This window comes from Podarcis filfolensis (assembly GCF_964270895.1).
Source record: "Podarcis filfolensis genome assembly, chromosome: 17".
Taxonomy (NCBI): domain Eukaryota; kingdom Metazoa; phylum Chordata; class Lepidosauria; order Squamata; family Lacertidae; genus Podarcis; species Podarcis filfolensis.
The window spans coordinates 30760673-30785970 of record NC_139621.1 but is presented as its reverse complement, the minus strand read 5'-3'; the positions used below and the strand labels follow the sequence as shown (position 1 = coordinate 30785970).

The 25298-nt window shown below is 43.0% G+C and overlaps 1 protein-coding gene and 1 long non-coding RNA gene across 3 annotated transcripts in view; one reads left to right on the top strand and one right to left on the bottom strand.

Moving 5' to 3' along the window:
* Positions 1–25298, top strand: part of DNAH6 (dynein axonemal heavy chain 6) — a 119567-nt gene that overhangs the window by 66554 nt on the left and 27715 nt on the right. For both annotated transcript variants that reach the window (XM_083592576.1, XM_083592577.1), the window contains 14 exons: positions 4–200; positions 2314–2517; positions 3779–3904; positions 7656–7820; positions 9633–9700; positions 10493–10673; positions 12002–12181; positions 13102–13335; positions 15053–15188; positions 16229–16398; positions 18467–18657; positions 20336–20496; positions 20938–21026; positions 24543–24689. In XM_083592576.1, coding sequence (XP_083448702.1) covers positions 4–200; positions 2314–2517; positions 3779–3904; positions 7656–7820; positions 9633–9700; positions 10493–10673; positions 12002–12181; positions 13102–13335; positions 15053–15188; positions 16229–16398; positions 18467–18657; positions 20336–20496; positions 20938–21026; positions 24543–24689 — 2249 coding nt within the window. The remainder of the gene's footprint in view (positions 1–3; positions 201–2313; positions 2518–3778; positions 3905–7655; positions 7821–9632; positions 9701–10492; positions 10674–12001; positions 12182–13101; positions 13336–15052; positions 15189–16228; positions 16399–18466; positions 18658–20335; positions 20497–20937; positions 21027–24542; positions 24690–25298) is intronic.
* LOC310753143 overlaps positions 5369–25298 on the bottom strand; it is a 254263-nt gene continuing 234333 nt past the window's right edge. Inside the window, exon 3 of the long non-coding RNA XR_014543226.1 lies at positions 5369–5426. This is a non-coding gene — a long non-coding RNA (uncharacterized lncRNA). The remainder of the gene's footprint in view (positions 5427–25298) is intronic.

The following is a 25298-nucleotide window of genomic DNA, read 5'->3' as shown; positions in this document are numbered from 1 at the left end:
TAGCAAGGACCATGGCACTGACTCAAGCTCGCCTCAATCGAGCTGGAAAACTTACAGCTGCATTAGGAGATGAACAGGTCCGGTGGGAAGAGAGTATTTTGAATTTTGAGGCGGAGATTTCAAACATCACTGGAAATGTGTTCATAGCTGCAGCTTGTGTAGCCTACTATGGAGCCTTTACAGCACATTATAGGCAACTGGTGAGTTAAAACAAGACTTCTTTCTCTGTACCATGATTTTTGTGGATATGCCTGTGGGCTTATTTCATTGTAAAAATTGTGTACTTTATAGAAACGCCTGTCCGTTTCATAACGAAACAGAACCCTCCAAATAAATGTAAAGCAGTATAGCCACATTGGAAGAACTGCAACAACTCTGCACAATAGGCCCTTTGCTCCAGCCGAAGAGTGAATTACCCTTTTCTTCACTGCAAATGGTTGAGCTTCACTTAGTGAACCGGTTATCTAATGAGGGGACAGATGTAAAAACCGTGGTCCAGACCGAAGGAAACGTACTGTTACATGCCACACCAAACTCCAGGGGTTCCAAACACATATCTGATGCTCAGTTCCCTTGGAGTGAAGGTCGGCAGAGACTGTGGTGTCTATAGAATAGATGTTTTTATTTACGCACATATACACTTTTTTTAGTTTTGGGCAAAAATCACAAAGAAATTGGACATTTTTTAGCTATTTCTGAGGCAAAAATGATACTGTCGACATTGGCTGCCATACGTCTGGGTTTTCCCTGACATTTTGCTGTTTTCCGCCTATACACTGCTTGCAGCTGCAGTATTCTGGATATGTCTGGGAAATTCCGGACGTATGGCAACCATAATGGAGGGGAATCACAGCATTAGCCTGCCCACAGATCTTGCTTCCCGTTAGGTTTTCAGGAGAGCCCAAAGATCCAGCACAGAGCAAACACAAGCTGCTTTCAGCTCACTCTCACACAACTCTGGCTGTTGTTCTCCCACATAGCAGCTAGGTAAGGCGGGTAGAGGAAAGGCCTACCTGTTTGTTCTGTGGCATAGGGCAACTTCTTTGGATATGCTAAAGCACGGTACTTATCTAACCCAGCCGAAGCCGTTTACTTCGCAAAGGATCTGGTCTGGCAAAGCTTCCTCTTGTGCATTCTACCCTCATAGATACAGGATCCCACCGTGGTTTTTCCTCGGGGTTCTTTTGGGTTTTCCCATAGACTACAGAAAGTTCAACTTGTTTAAGAACAGCAAAGTATTGATGCCCTTAGTGCTGGGCTTTCATACTTTTAAAAGGGCACGGTTTTAATACAAGCAGCGACTTAGCAGGGAAATGAACCTCTCACAGCTCAGCATACGTTCAGTGTAATCTTTGTGGCAGGTGCTATTTCATCACCTCAGGTTAACAGAGCTTTTAATTAACGCTGAAACACTTTCCCAGCTATAATCTTTTTAAATGTTAAAGTATTAGCAAAATATGTCAAGGTGTTATTAATGCTATAATGCTAATTATAAAAATGATGCAAGGCATTTTTAATAAGTTTTAATATCATTTTCCCACTTAACAATTAGTTGTTTCTTTGTTATTGTTTTTTTTTAAAAAAACCTAGCAGCATTGCCTTAAATCACCTTGCTAAAGTGTCAGTAATCAGAAAAGTTGGTTGTTTTTGGTTTTTTTAAAAAAAGTTATAGAGTAGTAGTAATACATAGCACCCTTAAGGTATTCACTTCAGGATCATATTACTCTACTCTGTATAGGTGGGGGCTGGACCAGTCAGAGTCCAAAAGGTTATAGGGCTGCTTAGTGAAGGCGGGGGGGGGGTATCCCCTTGGTGGCAGTGCTGACGTTAACAAGGAGGAGGGGGTTGGTTTATCTGGTTGGTTTGCCTCCCTTACCTCTCATGGTAGAGGCTGTGCTGTCATGCCATGAAAATTGTTTCGTTTCCCCCTCCCCCCCAAAAAAGTGGAAAGATTTTCTTAATTTTTTTCCTAATTCAGCCCTCCTCACATATTCTCACACTTACATCAATAGTACTTTTGAAACTAGTTGGTATTAGAATTCCAGTGGTACTTCGTTTTCAGCTACCATAGCCAGATATCAGGAGGTGAGTTGAGTCAGCCTATTTGTTTCGTTGCTTCTCACCACCAAGACACCGCTTAGTAACATCCTTGTATAACATACTAGTTGCACTGGGAGCTGGTAAGGTTTCTCAATCTCATTGTGGATCCTTACCATTACTGATTCTTGTAGTAGCCAGTCGTGAACTGATCGACTAACCTTTCCTATATACTATAACAAAAGTAACTTTCCTTGTTTCTTTCCTTCATCTCAGTTAATAGATCGCTGGATCAAACAATGTCAGGAACTAGATATTCCTATTAGTCCTGATTTCAGTCTCATAAATATTTTGGGAGATCCTTATGAAATTCGACAATGGAACACTGATGGATTGCCACGGGACTATGTTTCCACTGAGAATGGCATTCTCGTTACACGGGGGCGACGCTGGCCACTCATGATTGACCCCCAAGATCAAGTAAGTACTCACTTTAGAAATGCTATGTATTGTTTCAATCAGATATCCACAACAGCCATATTCTGTATTATTGGATAATGATATTTATGGGGTAATGCTAAAGATCACAATTACATTATCCTCTCCAGCCTGTTATTTCTTCAAAGGAGCCTTCCCATGCCTGCTGCATTATTTCCCTTTCCAGTGCCATTTCCCCTCCTAGAGGAGGATATTGTTGTAGTAGTGATAGAGTAAATTGGGGTTGAATGCAGAAACGAATCCAGGGATCTGCTCACAGCATGCTGTATCTACCGTATTTTTCGCCCTATAGGACGCACTTTTTCCCCTCCAAAAATGAAGGGGAAATGTGTGTGCGTCCTATGGGGCGAATACAGGCTTTCGCTGAAGCCTGGAGAGTGAGAGGGGTCGGTGCTCAACGACCCCTCTCACTCTCCAGGCTTTAGGAAGCTCTCCACAAGCCTTGGGAGCCCGCGGGAGTTCCCGTCGGGCTCCCTAGGCTTGCGGATAGCAGCCTGCATCTTGAAGCCTGGGGCACGCTGCACAGCGCGCCCTGGGCTTAGGTTCCCTGGCCTGATTTGGAGGCTGGCAGAGGGGAGAAGCGCGCTTCACCCTGCCACAAGCCCCACAAGCTCGGGGGACAGCGGGGAGGTGGAGCGCCGCCATCCCGCTGTTCCCCGACCTGGTTTGGGCTTCAGGCAGATACCCACAAGGCGTGGGAGCCCGCGGGAAGTCGCGCCGGTCTCCCAAGGCTTGCGGAGAGCTGCCTCTTCTGGGGGCTGGGGTCGGGGGAAGCTTGGGCTTCCCCCACCCCAGCCCCGTGCCGGGGGGGGAATAATTTTTTTTCTTTATTCCCCCCCCCCAAAAAAAACTAGGTGCGTCCTATGGGCCGGTGCGCCCTATGGGGCGAAAAATACCGTAACTTGATTCTGCTTGCAAGAACTCAGGATGGTTGAGTATTAGTATTATTACATTAATCACCTTATACACAGTCATCTCAAGGCAACGTACAATTTAAAAAAAGGAAAAGAGCACAAAAACCCATCCTATTTTAAATTCTCACTCCAGCTCTAATTGTCATACCAAAAAGAGGACAGTTTTTGGTCTTCTGGTTCTACTCCACGTTCATACACCACTCCAAGAAGGATGGGAAGAATTAGACACAGCTGTGAAATTTGCATTGTCCATTAAAGGGTTGATTATTGGGGGACAACATCTTAATTCCTTATTTACCATCCTAATGATAATATCTTTTAATACACAGGCAAACCGCTGGATAAGAAATAAAGAAGCAAATGATGGCTTAAAGATAATTAAGCTTACTGATGCTGGTTTCCTGCGTACCCTGGAGAATGCTATTCGTCTAGGGTCACCTGTTCTTCTAGAAGAGGTTTGGATCTTTTTGCATTAAGCTAGAACAATCTTTCATTTCTTGTTCTTTTGTTTATAACTGTTAAACATGATCCACTGGCTCTGACCAGGTACATCCTTGTCGACTTCTACAAGAAGCAAAGCATTTACCGTATTTTTCGCCCCATAGGACGCACCGCCCCATAGGACGCACCTAGATTTTTTGGGGGGGAAATAAAGAAAAAAAAATTTTTTTTCCCTCCCAGGCGCGGGGCTGGCGCGGGGGAAGCCCGAGCTTCCCCCGACCCCAGCCCCCAGAACAGGCTGCTGCCTGCAAGCCTTGCGAGCCCGGCGGGACCTCCCGCCGGGCGCACGAGGCTTGCGGACATCTGCCTGAAGCACGGGGCGTGCTCCGCAGCGCGCACCGTACTTCGAGCTTCAGGCTGCCGCTCCAAGCCTCGCGCACCCGGCGGGACCTCCCGCCGGGCACGCGAGGCTTGCGGAAACCTGCGCGAAGCACGGGGCGTCCTCCGGAGGGCGCCCCGTGCTCCACGCTGCAGGCTGCCGCCCACAAGCCTTGCTCGCCCGGGGGGAGTTCCCCCGGGCGCACGAGGCTTGCGGACACCTGCGCGAAGCACGGGGCATCCTCCGGAGGGCGCTCCGTGCTTCGGGCTGCAGGCTGCCGCCCGCAAGCCTTGCGTACCTGGGGGAACTCCCGCCGGGCGCGCAAGGCTTGCGGATAGCTTCCTGAAGCCTGGAGAGCGAGAGGGGTCGGTGCACACCGACCCCTCTCGCTCTCCAGGCTTCAGCGAAAGCCTGCATTTGCCCTATAGGACGCACACACATTTCCCCTTCATTTTAGGAGGGGGAAAAGTGCGTCTTATAGGGCGAAAAATACGGTAGTACATACAGTGTACCAAGTATTCTGTCATTTGGAGGATAGTTGCAAAAATTCTGAAATTGGGAATATTTTTCTAGCTTTGCCTGAACAAAGGAAGGAGAAAAAGAGAGACTATCACACAAGAAGGTAGTTTCTTGGTACATTTTTTCTACAGAGGAAGAAGTGGATTTAAAGAGGCAGTCACGAAGGATAGGAAATGAGAGGTTTATACATTGTATGAATCCTTCTCAAATCAAAAACAAAGGAAAGAGTTAAAACCAGGATGTCTCAGTCTTCATGCGGTTTGTTATTATATCATGAAAAACTATTGTATCATGCAAAACTCGCTGTGACCTTGACATACAGAAAATTAGTCATGCTTACGTCCTGTTGAAATCAATAGGATAATTTGATTGTGACTAACATGATCTGTAGTGGAGTCAGTATTGTTTAGACAATAAATCCATTTATCCATGTACCTTCAGTTGTGGTTATGATTGTTGTGTATTTTTCTAATAAGCAGGTGTGGTTTAGGAAAGCTAGGATGTTTCTCTGTTCATGACTTTGAGAGAAACTAATTTTCTTTCTTTCTTATATTTATATAAGTTTCCTGCTTGGCAGGGGGTTGGACTCGATGGCCCTTGTGGTCTCTTCCAACTCTATGATTCTATGATTCTATATCCTGCTTCATCAGCCCAAACTCATGAAGTGGTTTTACAAAATGCAATGTTTAAAGAACAACTGTAATGTGAAACATATATTTCCATCCATGCAGGGAAGTAATAGTATAGCTAGATGCATGAGAAGGATTTCTTGTTTGCCATTGCAAATACTTCCTTTAACAAAGAGTTCTCTTTGCATTGATTTTTTTCATTAGCTGTCGCAAAATGCAAGGCTTAATTGTCAGAAAACTGAAATTAATGGTAACTTAAGCAGAAATAACTAGAGCGATTTTCCACAGTTATTGTCTTCCCCTGCCGTCCGTGATGATTGGTTACCACTTTTTATGATGCTCCATTTTAGACTTTTTATTTTGTGTTATGTATTATGTACTTTACCGTCACCTTTCACTGCGTAGTTGCTTAATAAATCTGAAAATGTACAGGCAAAATGTTCTGGTGTGGATTCTGAGTCCCGTTTAACCTCCAAGCTGAGAACATTCAGAGGCTTTATTGTTCAGTCAGTTGTTGACGTAATAATAATACTTAGCACTTATAAATAATTTATTGACTTTTCAGAGCACTTCATTTAGATCATTTTAGCAAACCTTTGCAGCAGCTTAGGTGTGGGGGAGAAATTCAATTTTGCTGGCATTATATTGAGAAGCTGCCTCATCATACACGCTTCTTAAATCAATACGTGAACCAAACCCATAATTATCCATTGAAATTTGCACTTTCCCAAATTTGTAGCGAAGGCCTCCTGCCCAACAATGTATAGAAAGATGCCTTGTGTCGAGGCCAAATGCTTGCAAAATCTTTATTAGTCAAGACAGCATACAAAAACGTGTATTCAGGAAAATTTTTTACTTAAAACATCAGATTTTTCATGAGGAAAATATCAAGTTTCTGTGGAAATATGGGGGACCTGAATGGGGGAAAAATGCGAAACTGAAATTGACAAATTTGTCCATCTTCTCAACAGCTGTATACGGTAGGCAGGATACTTATGCGCATATTGCAGTAGAGTGTTAGCCTGAGATGGTGGCTTCCTGAAGGCCACATAGGCAGCTTGTAACTGAAGTATGATGTGAGATGGGTGCTTTCCAAGTATCTCATTTAATGCTCTTTGTCACTGCAACCACTGCATGGCAGAGATAGTTTACATATATTCTGGAGGCCATTTTTACTACCGAGTTATTGTCAGGGAGCAGATGGGCTGCAACCAGGAACCTTCTGGTGTGTGTACAACTGCCCAGTGTAACGAGCCACCTCATCTCTGGCTCTTGGCTTGGTCCCTTGGCTCTGATTCCCTGGCATAATTCCCAGCAAACCTCTGACAGCTGCCTGCCCTGACAGATATTAAGTAGCGCTGACATAGCAATTGCATTCTCCCCCCCCCCCCCATGGTTTTGTAAAGAAGCAAGTCTAAGTGGCCAAAGCCAGGTGTTGCTAATAGCAGGATTTGTGCCATCGTTAGCTTTGCTCACTTGTTAAATTCTGAAGACTTACAGGGCTAGATCCAGCAGTGCCTTCCCTGTGGGAGGTGTCTTCCATTCATAGAGCTGCTTTTACAACTTGTGCTAGTTGGAGAGTAGAAAAATGTTCTTTCACTTGCACAGACATGAAAAGTGCTGATACTTAGAGTTCTGTACAAATTCTAGCACAAGTATTGATGGAACAAGAAGCTACAGTTGCACCTTGGATCTCGAACGCCTTGCAAGTTGAACGTTTTGGCTCCCAAACACCGCAAACCTGGAAGTGAGTGTTCTGGTTTGCGAACGTTCTTTGGAACCCGAACGTCTGACGCGACTTACGCGGCTTTTGATTGGCTGCAGCCAATCAGAAGCCGTGCATTGGTTTCCGAACGTTTTGGAAGTCAAACTGATTCCGTTAGACTTCCGAGGTACCACTCAAAGTCAAAATGTTTATTCGGCTTTACGCCCATCATGAAACACAACACAACAAAACAAATCAAAACAAATCAAATCAGATAAAACAGCGGACTCGTACAAGCCACTGTATTTTCTTTCCGCTCACGCTGCTTCAGATCTAACCCATAAACTAATTTGTACCAAAAAACTAAAGATCCATATCAAATGATGTTCAACGGGGGGGGGGGGGGGAGGAAAGAACCACAAGAAAATAAGACTCCTGTTACACAGAAGCATAAGTGTGTGCTTTAACTCTGAAATGTTTTCGCTAAGCATAATGCATAAAAAGAAACTCATCTCTTTCCCTCGTTTTAATAGCTTAGAGAGACACTTGACCCCGCTCTGGAACCAATTCTTTTGAAGCAGACTTTCGTTGCTGGCGGAAGACTTCTCATTCGCCTCGGAGATTCCGATATAGATTATGACAAAAACTTCAGGTTCTACATGACAACAAAAATGCCAAATCCACACTACTTGCCTGAGGTATATAAAAGTAGCTAGACAATTCATAGCTAAGAGGGTGTGGTTTTTTTTTAAAAAAAGATATATTACTTTTCATCTTTGCAAAATTATATTAGGTAATACTCGTGTATTTTCTCTGCATTTTTTAAACACCACTTTTTCCTTGTTTGATGGGAAATTTCTATATTATTGAAATATATCGCCCTTCTTCAAATGGTCCCCCACATGCCAGTCTTATCATATGGGGGGTTGGGGTGCTCTTTGTGGCCCCCTCTTTCATCACCATTGCTTACCTGCCCTTCACATATAGTTAGGTAAAGGTAAAGGGACCCCGACCATTAGGTCCAGTCGTGACCGACTGTGGGGTTGCGACGCTCATCTCGCTTTATTGGCCCAGGGAGCTGGCGTACAGTTTCCGGGTCATGTGGCCAGCATGACTAAGCCGCTTCTGGCGAGCCAGAGCAGCACACGGAAACACCATTTACCTTCCCACCAGAGCGGTACCTATTTATCTGCTTGCACTTTGACGTGCTTTCGAACTGCTAGGTTGGCAGGAGCAGGAACCGAGCAACGGGAGCTCACCCCGTTTAACCCACAGTGCCACCCTTTACACTACACTACAATTTACACTACAAGAAAGTAACTGTATGTTACAAGTGACATGGCAGGACTAGTGAAAACGGCACTTTATGTTTTCCTCGTCCTCTATGATTTATAGCAATGCTTATCTGTGTTGTGACATCATCATGTACATTTCCATAGGAGCCAACTCCTAGGGGCTGAGGTCCCTTCAGCCCCCCACAATAAGATATTTGAGGGGGCCAGACCCCCCTCCAGTTGTTGGTTATTGCCATTCAAATGGTCCGTGTTTGCCACGTCTTGGGATTGATTCTGCAGGGTGGAGATAACCTGGGGTGCCCCCAACATTTTATTCAAGTTTGCATCCCTGTACATTTCACTGCCCCTGCCAGTGGCAGGCAACGAATTGGATTGGGCAGAGAAATGCACAAGGTAATTGGATCACAATGCGGGATTGTTGAAAGGAAAGAAGAGACATTGACATGGGACTATTGTTTTTAACGACATCCTCATGCCACTGTAATGTGATTTGACTGTGACTTGAGATGTCTTGTTTAACTTAATCAGTAGCACTTTAAGGCAGTATTTATTAAATGTATCACAGCTCCATTGTGAGACAGAGGAATCAATTCCAGCTCATGGTTGCTCTATGACTTTTTGGAAGTAATGAGCAAAATAACTGCAGCTGAAACTAGTATGAACCTTGCCAGTACTCCTGAATGTCAAGCCCCATCAAGTTACATTAGCTTGGTTGGTTTGCAACGAGTTGAGGAACATGAGCAGTTTTTAACCTCGTTGCTCTGTGTGATCCAGGTGTATTTTAAAGCATTTGTGATCCCAGTCTTCCATATATATATATGTATACCTCTTTCAAATGCCTTTTTCATGTTTTCATTTTTCATTAGGGTTAGTGTCAGTTTACTGAAAAATAAGCCATTTTTCAATGTAGAAAATACAGCTTTTATAGTAGCAATTCTGTGCAGAGTTCCTTGGGAATAAGTTCCATTTAATTCAGTGGGACTTACTGCTCAGAAAACATGTACATGGTTGCATTTTCAAGTCTGTTATCTGCAATTGTATTAAACCCATTCCCCTAAATTGGAGATATAATTCCATCTACCTGTAAATATTTTTAATTTGGAGGACTGTATAATTCAGCTGCCTTTGATGGCCTATAGTTCATAATAGCTTATGCTTTAATGAAAACAATACATTTGGTACATTAGCCACCTTTCTCCTGTGCTTCTCTTACAGGTGTGTATCAAAGTAACAATTATCAATTTCACTGTTACCAGATCTGGCCTGGAAGATCAACTGCTAAGGTATTGTGGTTGTTGTTTTTAATTCAGTCTACACCACTTTCTAATTAAAAGGTGTACATTAACCTTCCCCAGCATCTGTAGGAGGCTGATAGGAGCTGGAGGGTGCCTGGCTGAGGAAGGTTGGTGTACACCAGGTATGTCCAACAGGTCAATCGTGATCTACTGGTAGATCCCCGTGCAGTTTTGGTAGATTGTGGTCGATCTCTGGCTCCCTTTCCTTAGGGTCGCTAAAACTGACTCCTGTCACGCCCCTTGCTTCACCCTCCATTGTTGTTTGATCTCTGGAAGGGAAGACAGAGCTTTCTCTGTGCTGCTGTTTTCACCCATAGCAATTTTTGTGTGAGTGACTTTACCCCTTTGTTCCTTGCATTTAACCCCACCCCCCAAGGGAAGTTCCTCCCCAAAAAGGTTTTTTTTTACCCTAAAAACAACTTTGAGCTGAACCCCTAAAAAAGGGGGTTCACTGCCAGTTTTTAATTCTGAAAGTAGATCACAGTCTCTTGAGAGTTGGCCACCCCTGGTCTACATCATGTTTCTGGCCCCTTCATATTGTATTATGTAATATGCATAGCATGAATTATAATACAGGAAAAAATAGAGCTTACAAATTTTCTAATACTTGTACAGGGTTTTGTGAAGAAAGTCTGTGTAAAATTTTGTGAGATCATTAAAAACGATGGTCAAGTACTTGCAGTTTTATTATATATTTATATTATTTTCATTATTTATACCTTATACATTTCACAAGATGCCAGGATTTATATTATTTATATATTTTAACTTTTGTTTTAGTGATGTCGTGCGATTAGAGAGGCCTGAACTAGAGGAACAAAGAACCCAGCTCATTGTCCGAATAAATGCTGATAAGAATCAACTGAAAGCCATTGAAGACAAAATTCTAAAAATGCTTTTTACATCAGAAGGGAATATTCTGGACAAGGAAGAGCTCATCAACACACTTCAAGAATCGAAGGTGGGGGACATTTTAAAAAAGGAACAACATATATAGGATTGTGTGGAATATCACCAAGAGAAATTATTTTAAAATGTTTACATTCTGCTCTTGAGCATTAAACAATGAAATATACAGGATGGGATACTCTAGTCTAATGTTAGTGGCACTGCACTAATCAGAAATCTGTATATTGTGTCTAGCAGCTATAGGGATATTATGATAGTTGCAGCACAAACAGACAGATACAGCAGAGTTGTTGTTTTTTAAATCACAATCCCAAGAATATCACATTTTACTCTCCACATATCACGCTACAATCTTTTACCATTTGATGCAGTTAGCCTCAGTTTCCTATTTGAAATCAAGCAAATAACCAACTAAGCCCATTTCCATCAATCTGTTAGGTTAGCATGACAAAATTAGAACGCTTCTATTTTCAAGGTTGCAACATCTCCACCCACAAGTTTATGCTCATCATTTCCCCCATCGCTTAAAATACCAGCTTCCAGTTTTGCTGTAGGAGGAACGGAAATACATAACATGCCCCTCCATTAGTTATTTCACTCATTTCCACTTGGAATCTGAGTTTCAGATTTTCAGTGTCAGAGATGTTACTTATGATATTGCATGGCTCTTACTGAAAATATTGCAGGGCCGCCTTGAAATAAAAATGATGAATGAGTTAGACTTACAACAACAATTCTTCAAACTAAATCTCTTTCCAAGATTGGGTCATAATCTTCTGTGCATCTTGGTAATATAACAAATACAAAAAAAATGCTAATATGTGAAAAACCACATACGTTCTATAATTTATGATCCAGGTTTTTCGGTCTGTATATCCTTTGAAGGCCTTTATATTTTTCCGGAATGGGTCGTCGTAAAGATTCACCATGAAAGATGGTGTAGCATAGTGGCTAAAAGACTAAGTTATGAATCAGGAAGTCCCTAGTCTGGATCTTCCATCTTCCATAAATCACTAGTTGATGTTAGGTAAATTAATCTCCCTCAGTCTTAGTCCCAGTTCTAGGTGATAGCCAATGTTAGTCATAGAGTAGATTCATTGCTTCCAGTGGGTCTGCTTTGAGTGCGACTTAGTAGGATAATACCTATTTGCAATAGAATAATACTGATCTACTTTATATCATTTTTGTAAGAACTACAGCTAGATAATGCTTGCAAAATTCTTTTGAGTACTTGAAAGTGTTTTGATGATGATGATGACTGATTAATGTGTTCTCAAAAATGAGAATTTTTTTTCCATTCTGAGTAGTTTATTTCATATATTTGAGGTATTCCGTTTCTTATGTGTGTTCAACATGCTACTTTGAAATCTATGTTGTTAGATTACATCCGGTGCTATCAAAGTGAGGCTTGTGGAAGCAGAAACGACAGAAGAAAAAATCAATGCAGCCCGTGAAAAATATCGTCCTGTCGCTACTCGGGGATCAGTCATGTATTTTGTGATTGCAAGTTTGTCAGAGATTGATCCAATGTATCAGTTCTCCTTAAAGTATTTCAAACAGGTTTGGACTTTCCTCTCTTTTGAGCAGTTTCACATTTGCAATTCAATTCGTGGGATGATCAGGGGCGGAGGAAGGGGGGTGCGGTGGAAGTGGGCCGCCCCGAGTGTCGCCACTGAGGGTGTGTGTGACAAAATGGCGGGCGGCACTCACCACACGGCCTGCAGCACGCCTAAGCCACGCATCTCTCCTGGGAGTGACGCGGTGGCTTGGGCACCTGCATGCTCCGCACTGCCCCAAATGGTCCGCCCACCGTGTCCCACTCAGCTGTAGGGCAGCTGAGTGGAAGGAAGCAGACAGACTCCTTGGAGGCCCCACAGAGCGTCCTGCCCCGGCTGGCCCTGCCCCCACGGGTGGCTGGCCCCACCCCTGGGTGCAGGGCACGCACGCCGCCCCAGGCACCCAATCGGCTTGCTCCACCGCTGGAGATGATGGGACCAATGGTGTGGGTGGGTTCCTCACCATGTGACAGCAGGCAGGAGCAAAGAAATGTAGGAGCCATTATCCATATAGCAAACAGCCATATACAGTGGTACCTCAGGTTACAGATGCTTCAGGTTACAGACTCTTCTAATCCAGAAATAGTACCCCAGGTTAAGAACTTTGCTTCAGGATGAGAATAGAAGTTGTGCGGCGGCAGCGGGAGGCCCCATTAGCTAAAGTGGTACCTCAAGTTAAGAACAGTTTCAGGTTAAGAATGGACCTCCAGAACGAATTAAGTTCTTAACCCGAGGTACCACTGTATTTCTAAGGCTGCAGCTGCAAGACTCCACCTAACTGCAGACCTCTTAATTCCTCTGAAATCAGTATCTAGGATTCAAAGAGATACTTTAGATGTTCCCAAAGGATTATTCGTGTCTAGTCTTTTATGAGCTTTAGTAACAAGCACACCCAACATTATATTTCTTGGATTTCCCTTGCAGCTATTTAACACCACTATTGAAACATCTGAAAAAAACGATGTTCTGGAAGAGCGACTTGCTATACTCCTTTCTCAGACACTCTATGCAACTTATACCAATGTTTCCCGAGGCCTTTTTGAACAGCACAAACTAATCTATAGCTTTATGCTGTGTATTGAGATCATGCGACAGAAAGAAGAACTTACAGACCTTGAATGGAACTTCTTCCTCCGTGGAGCCGCTGGTTTAGATAAGGTATATTTAGGAAGACTTTTTTATATATATTTAATAAAGTTTTAAATTTCTGGATCCTTTTCATGATTGTGTGACTCAACTTCTCATTAGAACCCAAAAAGTAAATAGGTGCAAGGGCTACTGTACAACCAGTCAGATTAGAGGTACAACAATTCAGGATACGGCTGCTGTGTTGTGCAATGTGTTACATAAGTGAGATGTGAATGACAAAGGGAGGGCATGGAGGATTAGGGACCCTTCTTGTCAGCCAATATTGGCTTTCAAAGCACTCTGGTAGTTTATTTATCTATTGTTAACATTTCTGTACAAAAAAATTCCTGGACAGTTTACAAGAAAAAAGGTTAAAAGACAAAAATAGCTCTAGGACAGCAAATCGAAAAAAATACTTTAAAATATTTGAAATTTAAAAGCCACAGGGGGTTAAATTTCACATGACACTGAAAAAAATATAATAAGCATGTCTGGGGAGGGTGTACCATAACCAACACTGAAAAGGCAGCCTATTGAAAAAGGCAGCCTATCCAGGAGAATACAATGGCCACTGATGTCAAAAACCACAGAGATGGCCAGGAAAATTAACAGAATCAAATGCCCCCTATTTCTTTCAGTCAGAGTCAACCCAGAGGGCAATCAAAACAGTTTCCATTCCAGAACCAGGCCTGAAGCCTAATTAGAATAGATGTAGGCAATCAGTTTCATCATAGAATGTTTGCGGTTGGACAATGACCACATTCTCGAGCCACTTGCCCATAAAGGGATTGTTGGCTCCTATAATTTACATCTTCCAGGTCCAGGCTAGATTTCCCCCTGAGTGACCTAAGAGTGATCTTTATAGGATGCTGATACTACCCTTTCTGTCCAAGAGGAATGTCTAACTTCCTAGACCCAACCAGACTTCCTCTCCCTTTTAGATGTAATTGACTTTGAAGGTGGCTGACTGAACTTCACCAAGCGTGTTTTCTGTATCCTCACTTTCAACCACCAAATGTCCCATAAAACTAGACCAGTCAACGCTCTGGGTGCAGCTAGTCATGGAACTGCATAAGCTGGGGGACTCCCAGCCATGTGAGCAACTTTATCTTCAGAGTGTTTTGATAAACTCATCACAGAAGGCTACATATCACTGCTTATTCCAGAGTGCAACAGGCTGAAAACATGAATATATAGGACTGTGTACAGCCCTCCCAGTTTTGCACTGTAGCCCCAATCCATAGCCCATGGATTGGCTTGATCCACTTGTACCAGCCATGCCTTGCCGTGGATTTGGAGACAGGGCTAAGGTGGGAGAGAGTGGGGAAAGGAGAAGACGCTGGGTCTTCTTCTCCTCCCTGCTGACCATAGGCAGGCAGGTTTGATCCTGAGGGGCACTGCTCCTTTGCAAGCAGTTCCCCTGCTAACACTAATAAAATGGCCTAGATGAGAAAGGCAATGTTACTGAATACTATAATTATGTTTTTAAAAAACACATATTTTGATACACAGTTTCTAACCATGTTTATTTGAAAATAAGTTCTTCATAATTTCAAGTGGGCATGTTTTAGATTATAGCACTTGTTCCATGATGATCAAGAGATTTTCTTAAAAACAACACCTATGTCTTCATTTTGAGGGGTTTTCCCCCTGCTGTACTCATATTTGAAATAATAAATTGTCTGACTGCACACTCTACGCAACCTGTCACCACACTACTTGACATAGCCTGTCTTATTTATAATAGGAGCGGACTGAAAAACCTCAGATTCCATGGCTTGAAGATAATACGTGGTTTATGTGCTGTGACTTAGATGAAACACTGCCATGTTTTGCAGGAATTGAAACGGACATACAGACGATGCACATTTTTATTAAATTAGGTAACATGATAAATATGAAATGGGATTGTAAAGGACTTTTCCTATCATGCATCTAAACATGAGAGAGTTGTATGCTTCTATGATACGTTGCCTGCTTTTGAATACAGTATTAGTTATTTGTTTTTCTGTGTTTCAATAGATTTTTGTTAGTGTAACTTGAATTTACTTTTTTCTGTTTGATGATGGCTCAGGGGTTGACAAGAGTTATTTGTTATACACATTGTTTTCACACTAGATGGCATCTTAAGTGAATGACATTGCTGTGGGACATATTAAAATATTCCAGTTGACTTGCAGTATAGTATATATATTTAAAACCTATTTCCACACAAAGGAAGTCAAATAGAAGTGTGATTTGTTTCTGGGCTTGATTGGAAGTGCTTGTTTTGACCTTTGAGCCTACGAAAGTGTGTTTAGGTTTGCATTCTGGTTTGGTTAGGTTTTGTTTTAATGTTTGAACTATTTTGTTAATCACTTTGGGTTGTTTTATAAAGAAAATGACTAATAAGTACAAAAAATAATTATTATTTATGTAGTGATGCTTTCCAGATGTGGACTACAGCTCCCATCATCTTTGACCACTGGCCATACTGGGACAGGTTAATAGGGGTTGTAGTCCAAAACATGGAAGCCCCACATTGGCTACCCCAGGGCTATTGATATATGTAGTGGTACAGTTAAATTCTCACCAGAAATTCCATAGAATTTCAAATTATTTAGTTGTAGACATCTGCCAACTGGTAAAAATGTTGTATGCAAGGTTTATATAATATTGTATATAAGGTATGCCAATTTTAAATGGATGTTGTATTTTAGTTTAACCAAACACATTCTGTTTCATCCTATCAGTGTTCGCAGCAGTATTCTCAATATGCTTCTCTTGTTCAGAAAATTGAAAATTGCTAAGAACTAACCCCTAGTATTTTCAGAACTGTTACATATCTGATAGAGCTATGGCTTCCCCAGTGTTACCTGAATAATGATTTTCTTCTAGGAAAGGGTGAACTAAAGTGGCTTGAAATTATAATACTCTTTTGTAGGACAACTTGAAATTCGTATTAACCCGGAACAATGGGAAGACTATAAACCTGAAACTCAAACTGAAACTGAAAGCGGTAAAAAAAAAGAAGATAAACCACATGAATCCTGGGACAGTAGGCTGACCATGTTTCAGAAATTAATTGTGGTGAAGTGTTTTATGGAAGAAAAGGTAAGCCATGTCTATTAACAATTCAAGGTACTATCTTAGAGGTGATGCTGCTATGTAGTCAATGTCCCGTCAGAAATGCAGTTTGCAAGAGAGGGGAGAGCTCATCTGCCTCATTCTCAACAATAAGCAATCATATGGGAAATACGGCCTGTACCTGCCTCCCTCTAGGTGCGTGACTAATTGTGGCTGTGACTCTAGAATAGGACATAGAAAGCTGCCTTATACAGAGTCCATCTATTGGTCCATCTAGCTCAGTATTATCAACACTCGCTGGGCAATAGCTCTCCAGGGTTTCAGGCTGAATTATTTCCCAGCCCTACCTGGTGATGCCAAAAATCAAAGATGGGGAAATTTTGCACTCAAGGCATGCACCTTACCACTGAGCTATGGCAAGGTAAGCCAAGATTAGGTTTTGACTTACACCAGTCATAACTGTGTCACTGAATTCAGCATGCATATCTCAAAAGCTAGGATGATAATTATCCAACCTTTCTAACTATTAACAGTTAAGATAGGCAGACTGGGAGAGTCCCATGGTCACCATGAAATCCTGAGCATAGATGTTGCAGTTACCCAAGACCACATTCCTAGTTTCCTCCAACACAACACTGGCAACAACCTCAGCCAGGGAGACCAGTGGGAAGCATATAATGGTCACCATAGATCAGGGGTCGGTAAGGTTTACCTCGCCTGGGCCGGTTCACTCCAGCGGAGATCCCTCTGTGGGCCAGATTGCGCACGCATCTGAGCACGCGCGCCCACGCAATTTCCTGCACCATGGAAGCGAGTCCCCATGCTGCACTGCGCTGGTTTAGCACAGTGTGTGGGGACTTGCCGAGCAGGTGACTTGGTTCGGGGGCCGGTTAAACGACCCCAGTGGGCCACTTGTGGCCCATGGGCCTTAGATTCTAACAGTTGGTTCTTTTCAGTGTTCCAGAGTTCGCTACATGCAGTACCTGAAAACAACTATTTCTGTACTGTAAAATACAAACACAGGCCTTTTCAGTTTAGCTAGGCCAGAGGTTTTCAACCTTTTTGAGTCCATGGCTCCCTTGACCAGCTACATTCTTTTTGTGGCTCCCCTTTGGGGAAATGCACTGTACTCCTCAAAAGCCCAGTTATGTTATCCCTTGCCTGCAGAGCCGGCAGCCCCTCACCCCTTTTCAAACATCCTCCCTTGTGCAGTGTTCCCTCAGCCCTCTCTCCTCTCCTTGGGAGTCCTCTGGGCCCTGGCCTCTGAGCTCTCCCCACTGCCCCAAAGAGAGAGGTGCCTCCTCACACTGCCCCATAGGAGCCTGGGAAGAGGATGCCCCCAGCAACAGAGGTCGGCTCAAGGTGAACGTGAGGCCAGTCTTGGGAGGCAGCAGTGGGCGCTGCTGGGCCTGCATGGTGGAAAGGCTCCCTTTCAGCACCTGTTTCCAGGCAGGCCTGCTTGCCTGGCCTCCCTCACCCTCTTGCTTGCTTACACAGAGGATGCCGCAGTTCCTGGCAACCATCACGCCCTGGCCAACCCCAGAGGCACCGTTTGCCTGGGGAGCTTGTAGCCAGGGCTGCTGCAACAAACAGCTGTGCAAGCCTTTGGGAGGCAGAGACGTGAGAGCGCATCAGAGGAGGAAGGGAAGGAAAGAGGGATGGAGGCCAGTGTTGCCTGCGGCACCCCTGACTATCTTTCAAGTTACCCCAGGGTGCCTCTGAGCCAGGCCATGTACTCAAAACAAAGTGGAATCATCAAAATGATATTAAATTATTATTTTCTCTGTCACTTGTATGTAACAGAAGCCCTGATACAACATAGTAATGTATTATGCAACATACTCTTTTTAATGTGTTTGTGGGAGGAGATGGGGGGGAGAAGGTTTATTGGTTTGTAGGGAGTGGTCCCTCTTGTTTTATTTTGTATTTTGTGTTTTTATCTTGCATTTTTATGTAGTGAACTGCCCTGAGATCTACAGACGAACGCTGGTATACAAATGTAATAAATAAAATGAATGAATAAATGAATGAAGTAACTGAAATCAGTTCTTTTTTAATCCCTGCATTTGTAAAACGGCTATTTTAACATTTATAGATTGTTTCTGCACTTACTGAATTTGTAATAGAGAACCTTGGGAAACAATTCATAGAGAATCCCCCAGTTGATCTGGCAACTCTTTATCAAGATATGTCTCCTTCCACACCACTGGTGTTCATCTTGAGTACAGGCTCTGACCCCATGGGGGCTTTCCAGAGGTTTGCAAAAGAACGGGGATATTCAGAAAGGTATAGATTATATATTTTAATTATATGTACTATTTGATTTCCATATGATGAAACATTTGGGTATGATCTCTCTAAGTTTTATTAATGATTCTGTTCTAAAAGATACAGAAATATACATTATAAAGGATAAGGCAGTTTCTCAAGTAACCTGGTCCTGAGCTGTATAGGCTAGTACCAACACCTTGAACTCAGCCTGGTTGCAGCATATCAGGCAACGTCAATCCTGAAAGCAGTGTGTTATATCCTGGTAGTAATTTGCCTCTACAAACAACCTAGCTACCCCTTTCTGCATCAAGGGTAGCCCCACATAGACTGCATTACAGTAATCCAACTGTGGTAATAATAGTAATAGTATTATTTATTTATACATACATACATACATACATACATACATACATACCCCACCCATCTGGCTGGGTTTCCCCAGCCACTCTGGGTGGCTTCCAACAGAATATTAAAATACAGTAGTCTATTAAACATTAAAAGCTTCCCTAAACAGGGCTGCCTTCATGTCTTCTAAAATCTGGTAGTTTTTCTCTTTGACATCTGGTAGGAGGGCGTTCCACAGGGTGGGCATCACTACCAAGAAGGCCCTGTGCCTGGTTCCCTGTAGCTTTGCTTTTCACAGTGAGGGAACTGCCAGAAGGCCCTTGGCGCTGGACCTCAGTGTCCGGGCAGAACGATGGGGGTGGAGACGCTCCTTCAGGTATACTGAGCCGAGGCCGTTTAGGGCTTTAAAGGTCAACACCAACACTTTGAATTGTGCTCAGAAACGTACTGGTTTGGCTACATCAGTTGTTTTCCCCCACCCAGAAAGTTGGGGAGATGAGGAGATGTGTCACTATTATCAGGACAACCAGGCTGACACTGTCTTTTTAGCTGCACTGTTGTGGTCTCATTGCCCCACAGAGCAACAGGGGGCAAATTTCCTTCCCTGAAGTGACTGAAGGGCACACATTGTGGTATTCTTTTGTCATACCTGGGAGCCACAAAAGTCTGTCCTCCTCTTGAATCAACAAGGTCTAATGGGATTTTAGCAATAACATGTACACTGCTTTAATCTTAGCCTTGGCCGCCTTCTTCAGGTATCAGAGTTTCCAGTTTTCACATGGTAATGACATGAGATCTACCACAGATTTATGCTCTTTTTCTTCTTCTTTTTAAATATGCCAGCAATATTTGAACAGAAGTTTACTTGACAATGAAAAGTCACATCTCTAGCCCAAGGGATTTTTCACTGTAAAATTTTGTAGCTGTTCCTATCAGTGGAGGAGGCAGTTTGCATAGAAATATCTTACTAATAATCATTTACAAAAATTACTGGTAACTTAAACTTTCAACCAGGAAGGAATGTATTTACCAAAACTGATTTTGAAAAGAGGTATAACTAAAACGCTGGGGGGTGTAGCAATATACTTGCATTTGACATCAATCTGTATATGAATGCTCATGATATTTGAAGGTGGAGCTCTTTTTATTTGGAGGCCTAAGTAATAGATACAGCACTAGACATAAAATGTTTGAACTATTTCACAATGCAGTCCGAACACATTTGCTTAGAAGTAAGCATTTTTTAGTTGTCTACCCACGCAACTCAAAAAGTGTGCATAGGTTATCTAAATAATATATGCAAACTACATGTAATTTGAATACCAACAAAATATATTCTGTCTTGCAGAGTGCAGTCCATTTCATTAGGGCAAGGGCAAGGACCTATTGCAGAAAGAATGATTAAGGATGCGTTGAAATCGGGAAATTGGGTGTTTCTGCAGAACTGTCACCTTGCCGTTTCATGGATGTTAGCTATGGAAGAGCTTATAAAAACTTTTACAGAGCCAAGTATGTTCCCCCCTTTCTGTTTCAGGCATGCTATATACCTCAAAGAGATGAAGCCATTTTAGAACTTTAACAAAAAAAGGGGGGTTTGTAGTTTTTTAAATAGCTTATAAAACGAGTGTCCTCATTTTTGGTTTTGTGATACTCATTCACTTTTAATTATCACCTTTATCATTTTAAAAACTGTTCTCATGCATTATCTTCATAATGCTTACAACAATTCTTTTAAGTGGGCCACCATTTGTTATCCCCACATTGTAAATTAATTAGATCCCTCTTAACATAACCTGTTGAAATGAAATGGAATCGGTGAGAAAACTGTTAGATAGTGCTCATAACATTTAAAACACTGTTTTTAATTTGGGAAACAGTTTAGGGCTTCACTTTATTCTGAAACATAATTTGCCTTAAACCGTTGTGTGACTATAATGTTTTGTTTTTCAGATGTCTCTATCCATGAAAGCTTCAGACTCTATTTGAGTTCCATGCCATGTGCTATCTTCCCTGTCACTGTCCTTCAGAATTCTGTCAAGGTAGTATGTTTTGAAAAAAAAATAGTAAAATGGGAAATGCAAATCTAGAATAAACAGCATCCAGAACATTGTGGAGTTGTACTCATTGAGGCGGCAGTTAGTTGTCTCCAAAGTTGGGAAATAAGGAACATAGTAAAGATAAAGGGACCCCTGACCATTAGGTCCATTCGTGGCCGACTCTGGGGTTGCAGCGCTCATCTCGCTTTATTGGCCGAGGGAGGTCGTGTGGTCATGTGGCCAGCATGACTAAGCCTCTTCTGGCGAACCAGAGCAGCACACGGAAACACTGTTTACCTTCCCACCGGAGCAGTCCCTATTTATCTACTTGCACTTTGACGTGCTTTCGAACTGCTAGGTTGGCAGGAGAAGGGACCGAGGAACAGGAGCTCACCCCTTCGCGGGGATTCGAACCGCCAACCTTCTGATTGGCAAGTCCTAGGCTCTGTGGTTTAACCCACAGCAGGAGACCTAAAATAACTGCAATAATAATAATAATAATAATAATAATAATAATAATAATAATTTATTATTTGTACCCCACCCATCTGGCTGGGTTTCCCCAGCCACTCTGGACGGCTTCCATAGAAATCAAAAAACACTAAAATATCACACATTAAAAACTTCCCTGAACAAAGCTGCCTTAAGATGTCTTCTGAATGTCAGGTAGTTGTTTATCACTTTGACATCTGATGGGAGGGCGTTCCACAGGGCGGGCGCCACTACCGAGAAGGCCCTCTGCCTGGTTCCCTGTAGCTTTGCTTCTCGCAATGAGGGAACCGCCAGAAGGCCCTCGGCGCTGGACCTCAGTGTCCGGGCAGAACGATGGGGTTGGAGACGCTCCTTCAGGGATACTGGGCCGAGGCCGTTTAGGGATTTAAAGGTCAGCACCAGCACTTTGAATTGTGCTCGGAAATGTACTGGGAGCCAATGTAGGTCTTTCAAGACCGGTGTTATGTGGATTCGGCGGCCACCCCCAGTCACCAGTCTAGCTGCCGCATTCTGGATTAGTTGTAGTTTCCGAGTCACCTTCAAAGGTAGCCCCACGTAGAGCGCATTGCAGTAGTCCAAGCGGGAGATAACTAGAGCATGCACCACTCTGGCGAGACAGTCCGCGGGCAGGTAGGGTCTCAGCCTGCGTACCAGGTGGAGTTGGTAGACAGCTGCCCTGGATACAGAATTGACCTGCGCCTCCATGGACAGCTGTGAGTCCAAAATAACTCCCAGGCTGCGGACCTGGTCCTTCAGGGGCACAGTTACCCTATTCAGGACCAGGGAGTCCTCCACACCAGCCCGCCCCCCGTCCCCTAAAAACAGTACTTCTGTCTTGTCAGGATTCAACTTCAATCCATTAGCCGCCATCCATCCTCCAACCACCTCCAGGCGCTCACACAGGACCTTCACCGCCTTCACTGGTTCTGATTTGAAAGAGAGGTAGAGCTGGGTATCATCTGCATATTGATGGACAACCAGTCCAAACCCCCTGATGATCTCTCCCAATGGCTTTATATAGATGTTAAAAAGCATGAGGGAGAGGACGGAACCCTGAGGCACCCCACAAGTGAGGGCCCAGGGGTCTGAACATTCATCCCCCACCACCACTTTCTGAACACGGCCCAGGAGGAAGGAGTGAAACCACTATATAACAGTGCCCCCAGCTCCCAGCCCCTCTAGACGGTCCAGAAGGATGTTATGGTCGATTGTATCAAAGGCCGCTGAGAGATCCAGCAGAACTAGGAAACAACTCTCACCTTTGTTCCTAGCTCGCCGGAGATCATCAACCAGTGCAACCAAGGCAGTTTCAGTCCCATGATGAGGCCTGAATCCCGACTGGAAGGGATCCAAATGGTCCGCATCCTCCAGGCGTGCCTGGAGTTGTTCAGCAACCACACGCTCAATCACCTTGCCCAAGAATGGAAGATTTGAGACTGGGCGATAGTTGGCCATACTGGCCGGGTCTAAAGATGGTTTTTTAAGAAGCGGTTTAATGACCGCCTTTTTCAGCGGATCTGGGAATGTTCCCTCACAGAGGGAAGCATTCACCACCCCGCAGAGCCCATCGCCCAGCCCTTCCCGGCTTGCTTTTATTAGCTAGGATGGGCAAGGATCAAGGAGACAGGTGGTTGGTTTCACGCGTCCAAGCAGCCTGTCCACATCCTCGGGGGTAACACACCTCAGGGGTAACACACCTATAACCTCCATGTGTGTAGTCAGATCAGCTTTAGGCATCTGCTTCATTGACACCTAGTTATTTGCTTGTTTGTTTAAAAAGTAACATAAGGGGGGAAACAAAAGTACAGAAAAACAGACCCTGTACAGGTTAAGTTGTGATAGAGGAGGAGACAAAGATGGCAGGGAATGAATTTGCACAATTGAGTTATGCAAACTTGGGCTTTATTTTGGTTAATGGTGAGGACTAAAGGGAGAACGGGGGCACCATATAGGTAGGTGTCCTAGAATGGAGTTCAAGGTACAGGCCAGTAAGCGGCAGTGGGTATATTGGGATAGGAGGCCACTTTCCCATGCAGTTTTGTCTTTGCCATCTCTTCCTTGCTCTTGGAATTATATCCCCATCTTGCATTCTTACATTTATATGCCACCTTTTGTCTGAGGAGCTCAAGGTACATGGTTCAAGTCCTTTCCATTTCTAGCCTCACAAAAACCCTGTGAGGTATGTTAGGCTGAGAAGCAGTGTGCATTTGAAGTTGAACCCCATATGTTACTGCTTTTTAAAGCATTCTGAATTTGTTGGGGAGACAATCAATCTTTATTGCGGTCAAAGACCAGACAGGTTGGGGAAACCTGCGTCCCATGAGAAAAGTTCAATTCAATTACTTCTTTTTCTTCTGCATTCCTTTAGTATTGTATCCATATGATTTTGCAGAAAATTTGTCTTGCCATGAACTGTACTACCTCTACTGATTTTAATAACACTACCTGTGGCTACAATTGGTTTCTACTCGGTTAAAGCAGTTTTCCAGTAACCCAATATCTAGGAGCTTAAAAATATAATTTCCAAATAAAACCCATAGGAGTTGTTTTGTAGTATCAATTCTTACTTACTTGCATTATTCTACTTGCATATATATTGGTTGCTTCTCCTCCCCCCCTTCTCTTGCATAAGATGATTTCTATTTTCTTTGCTCTAAATTTCCTTATTGTCATAACATAGAGTTCCATTTCCATATATTTCCTGGGGTAAGCAATCAGTGCATTAATGTGGTTAAAAGCTGTGAGCCGCCTTCTGAATATAAAATACAGTTTGCATGCAGATAGCTGCTAATTCTTAAATTAAACGTGACAACACAGTGAGGAACTAGAAGGCAAACCTATGTAGCTCAGTCCTATATCTGTGCAAGTAAATATTTGTAACTACTGCTTCATGGCAGGGTTACAGACTGTAATGTTATCCTAGGATTGCAAGAATATTTGCTATGGGCCAGTTTATCAGTGCAGATGTTTAGCAGTCCGTCTAGTAACTATATAACAATACATTTATTTATATCTGTATGTATTCAGGTAACTAATGAACCCCCGAAAGGTCTGCGAGCAAACATCAGACGAGCATTCACAGAAATGACATCTTCGTTTTTTGAAGAAAATATCCTGGGGAAAACCTGGAGAAAAATAATTTTTGGCATTTGTTTCTTCCATGCTATCATTCAGGTACCTCTTATTATTTTAAGAATATGAAAAAGGGCAGCAGCAACAGCTTCAGTAGATGTTACGCTGTTCAGAAAACATATCCCCTCTCTCTTTCTCCCTCTCCACAAATTTGTGTTCTGCCTTTCTTCCACATTGCTGTGAGTAGCAGCGCAGATGGGGGCTATCTCATTTTTATCACAATCTTAAGGTCTAGGCATGAGTTTCTTATATGAATATTTTAATTAGTTATTTTTAATTATTGGAAATTTAAAGGAGCAAATATTATCAAATGTTTCTGAGGACAGAAAATACAATTCCTGTTTGCTGCGTTTACAGCAGTAGATGAGCATCTTTATTGCTTTAATTTAATCCAAAGGGCATATTGCTATTGAGGAGAGGGAAATGTGCTGTCCAATTACTCTGTGCCCCACATGTAAGAAGGGAGAATCAGGAGAGGCCCCCCCTCCCCGCAAGATTCTCATTTGTCTCTCCTAGAGTTTCTTCTGCGTCCTTTGCTTCACATTTTGTAAGTCACAGAGCTAAGGACAGAGATAGATGGGGTTATCTGGGGCTACATCCAAGTTTCCTGTACTGAAATAAAACAACCTGTAAATTTTTGATTTTTGCTGA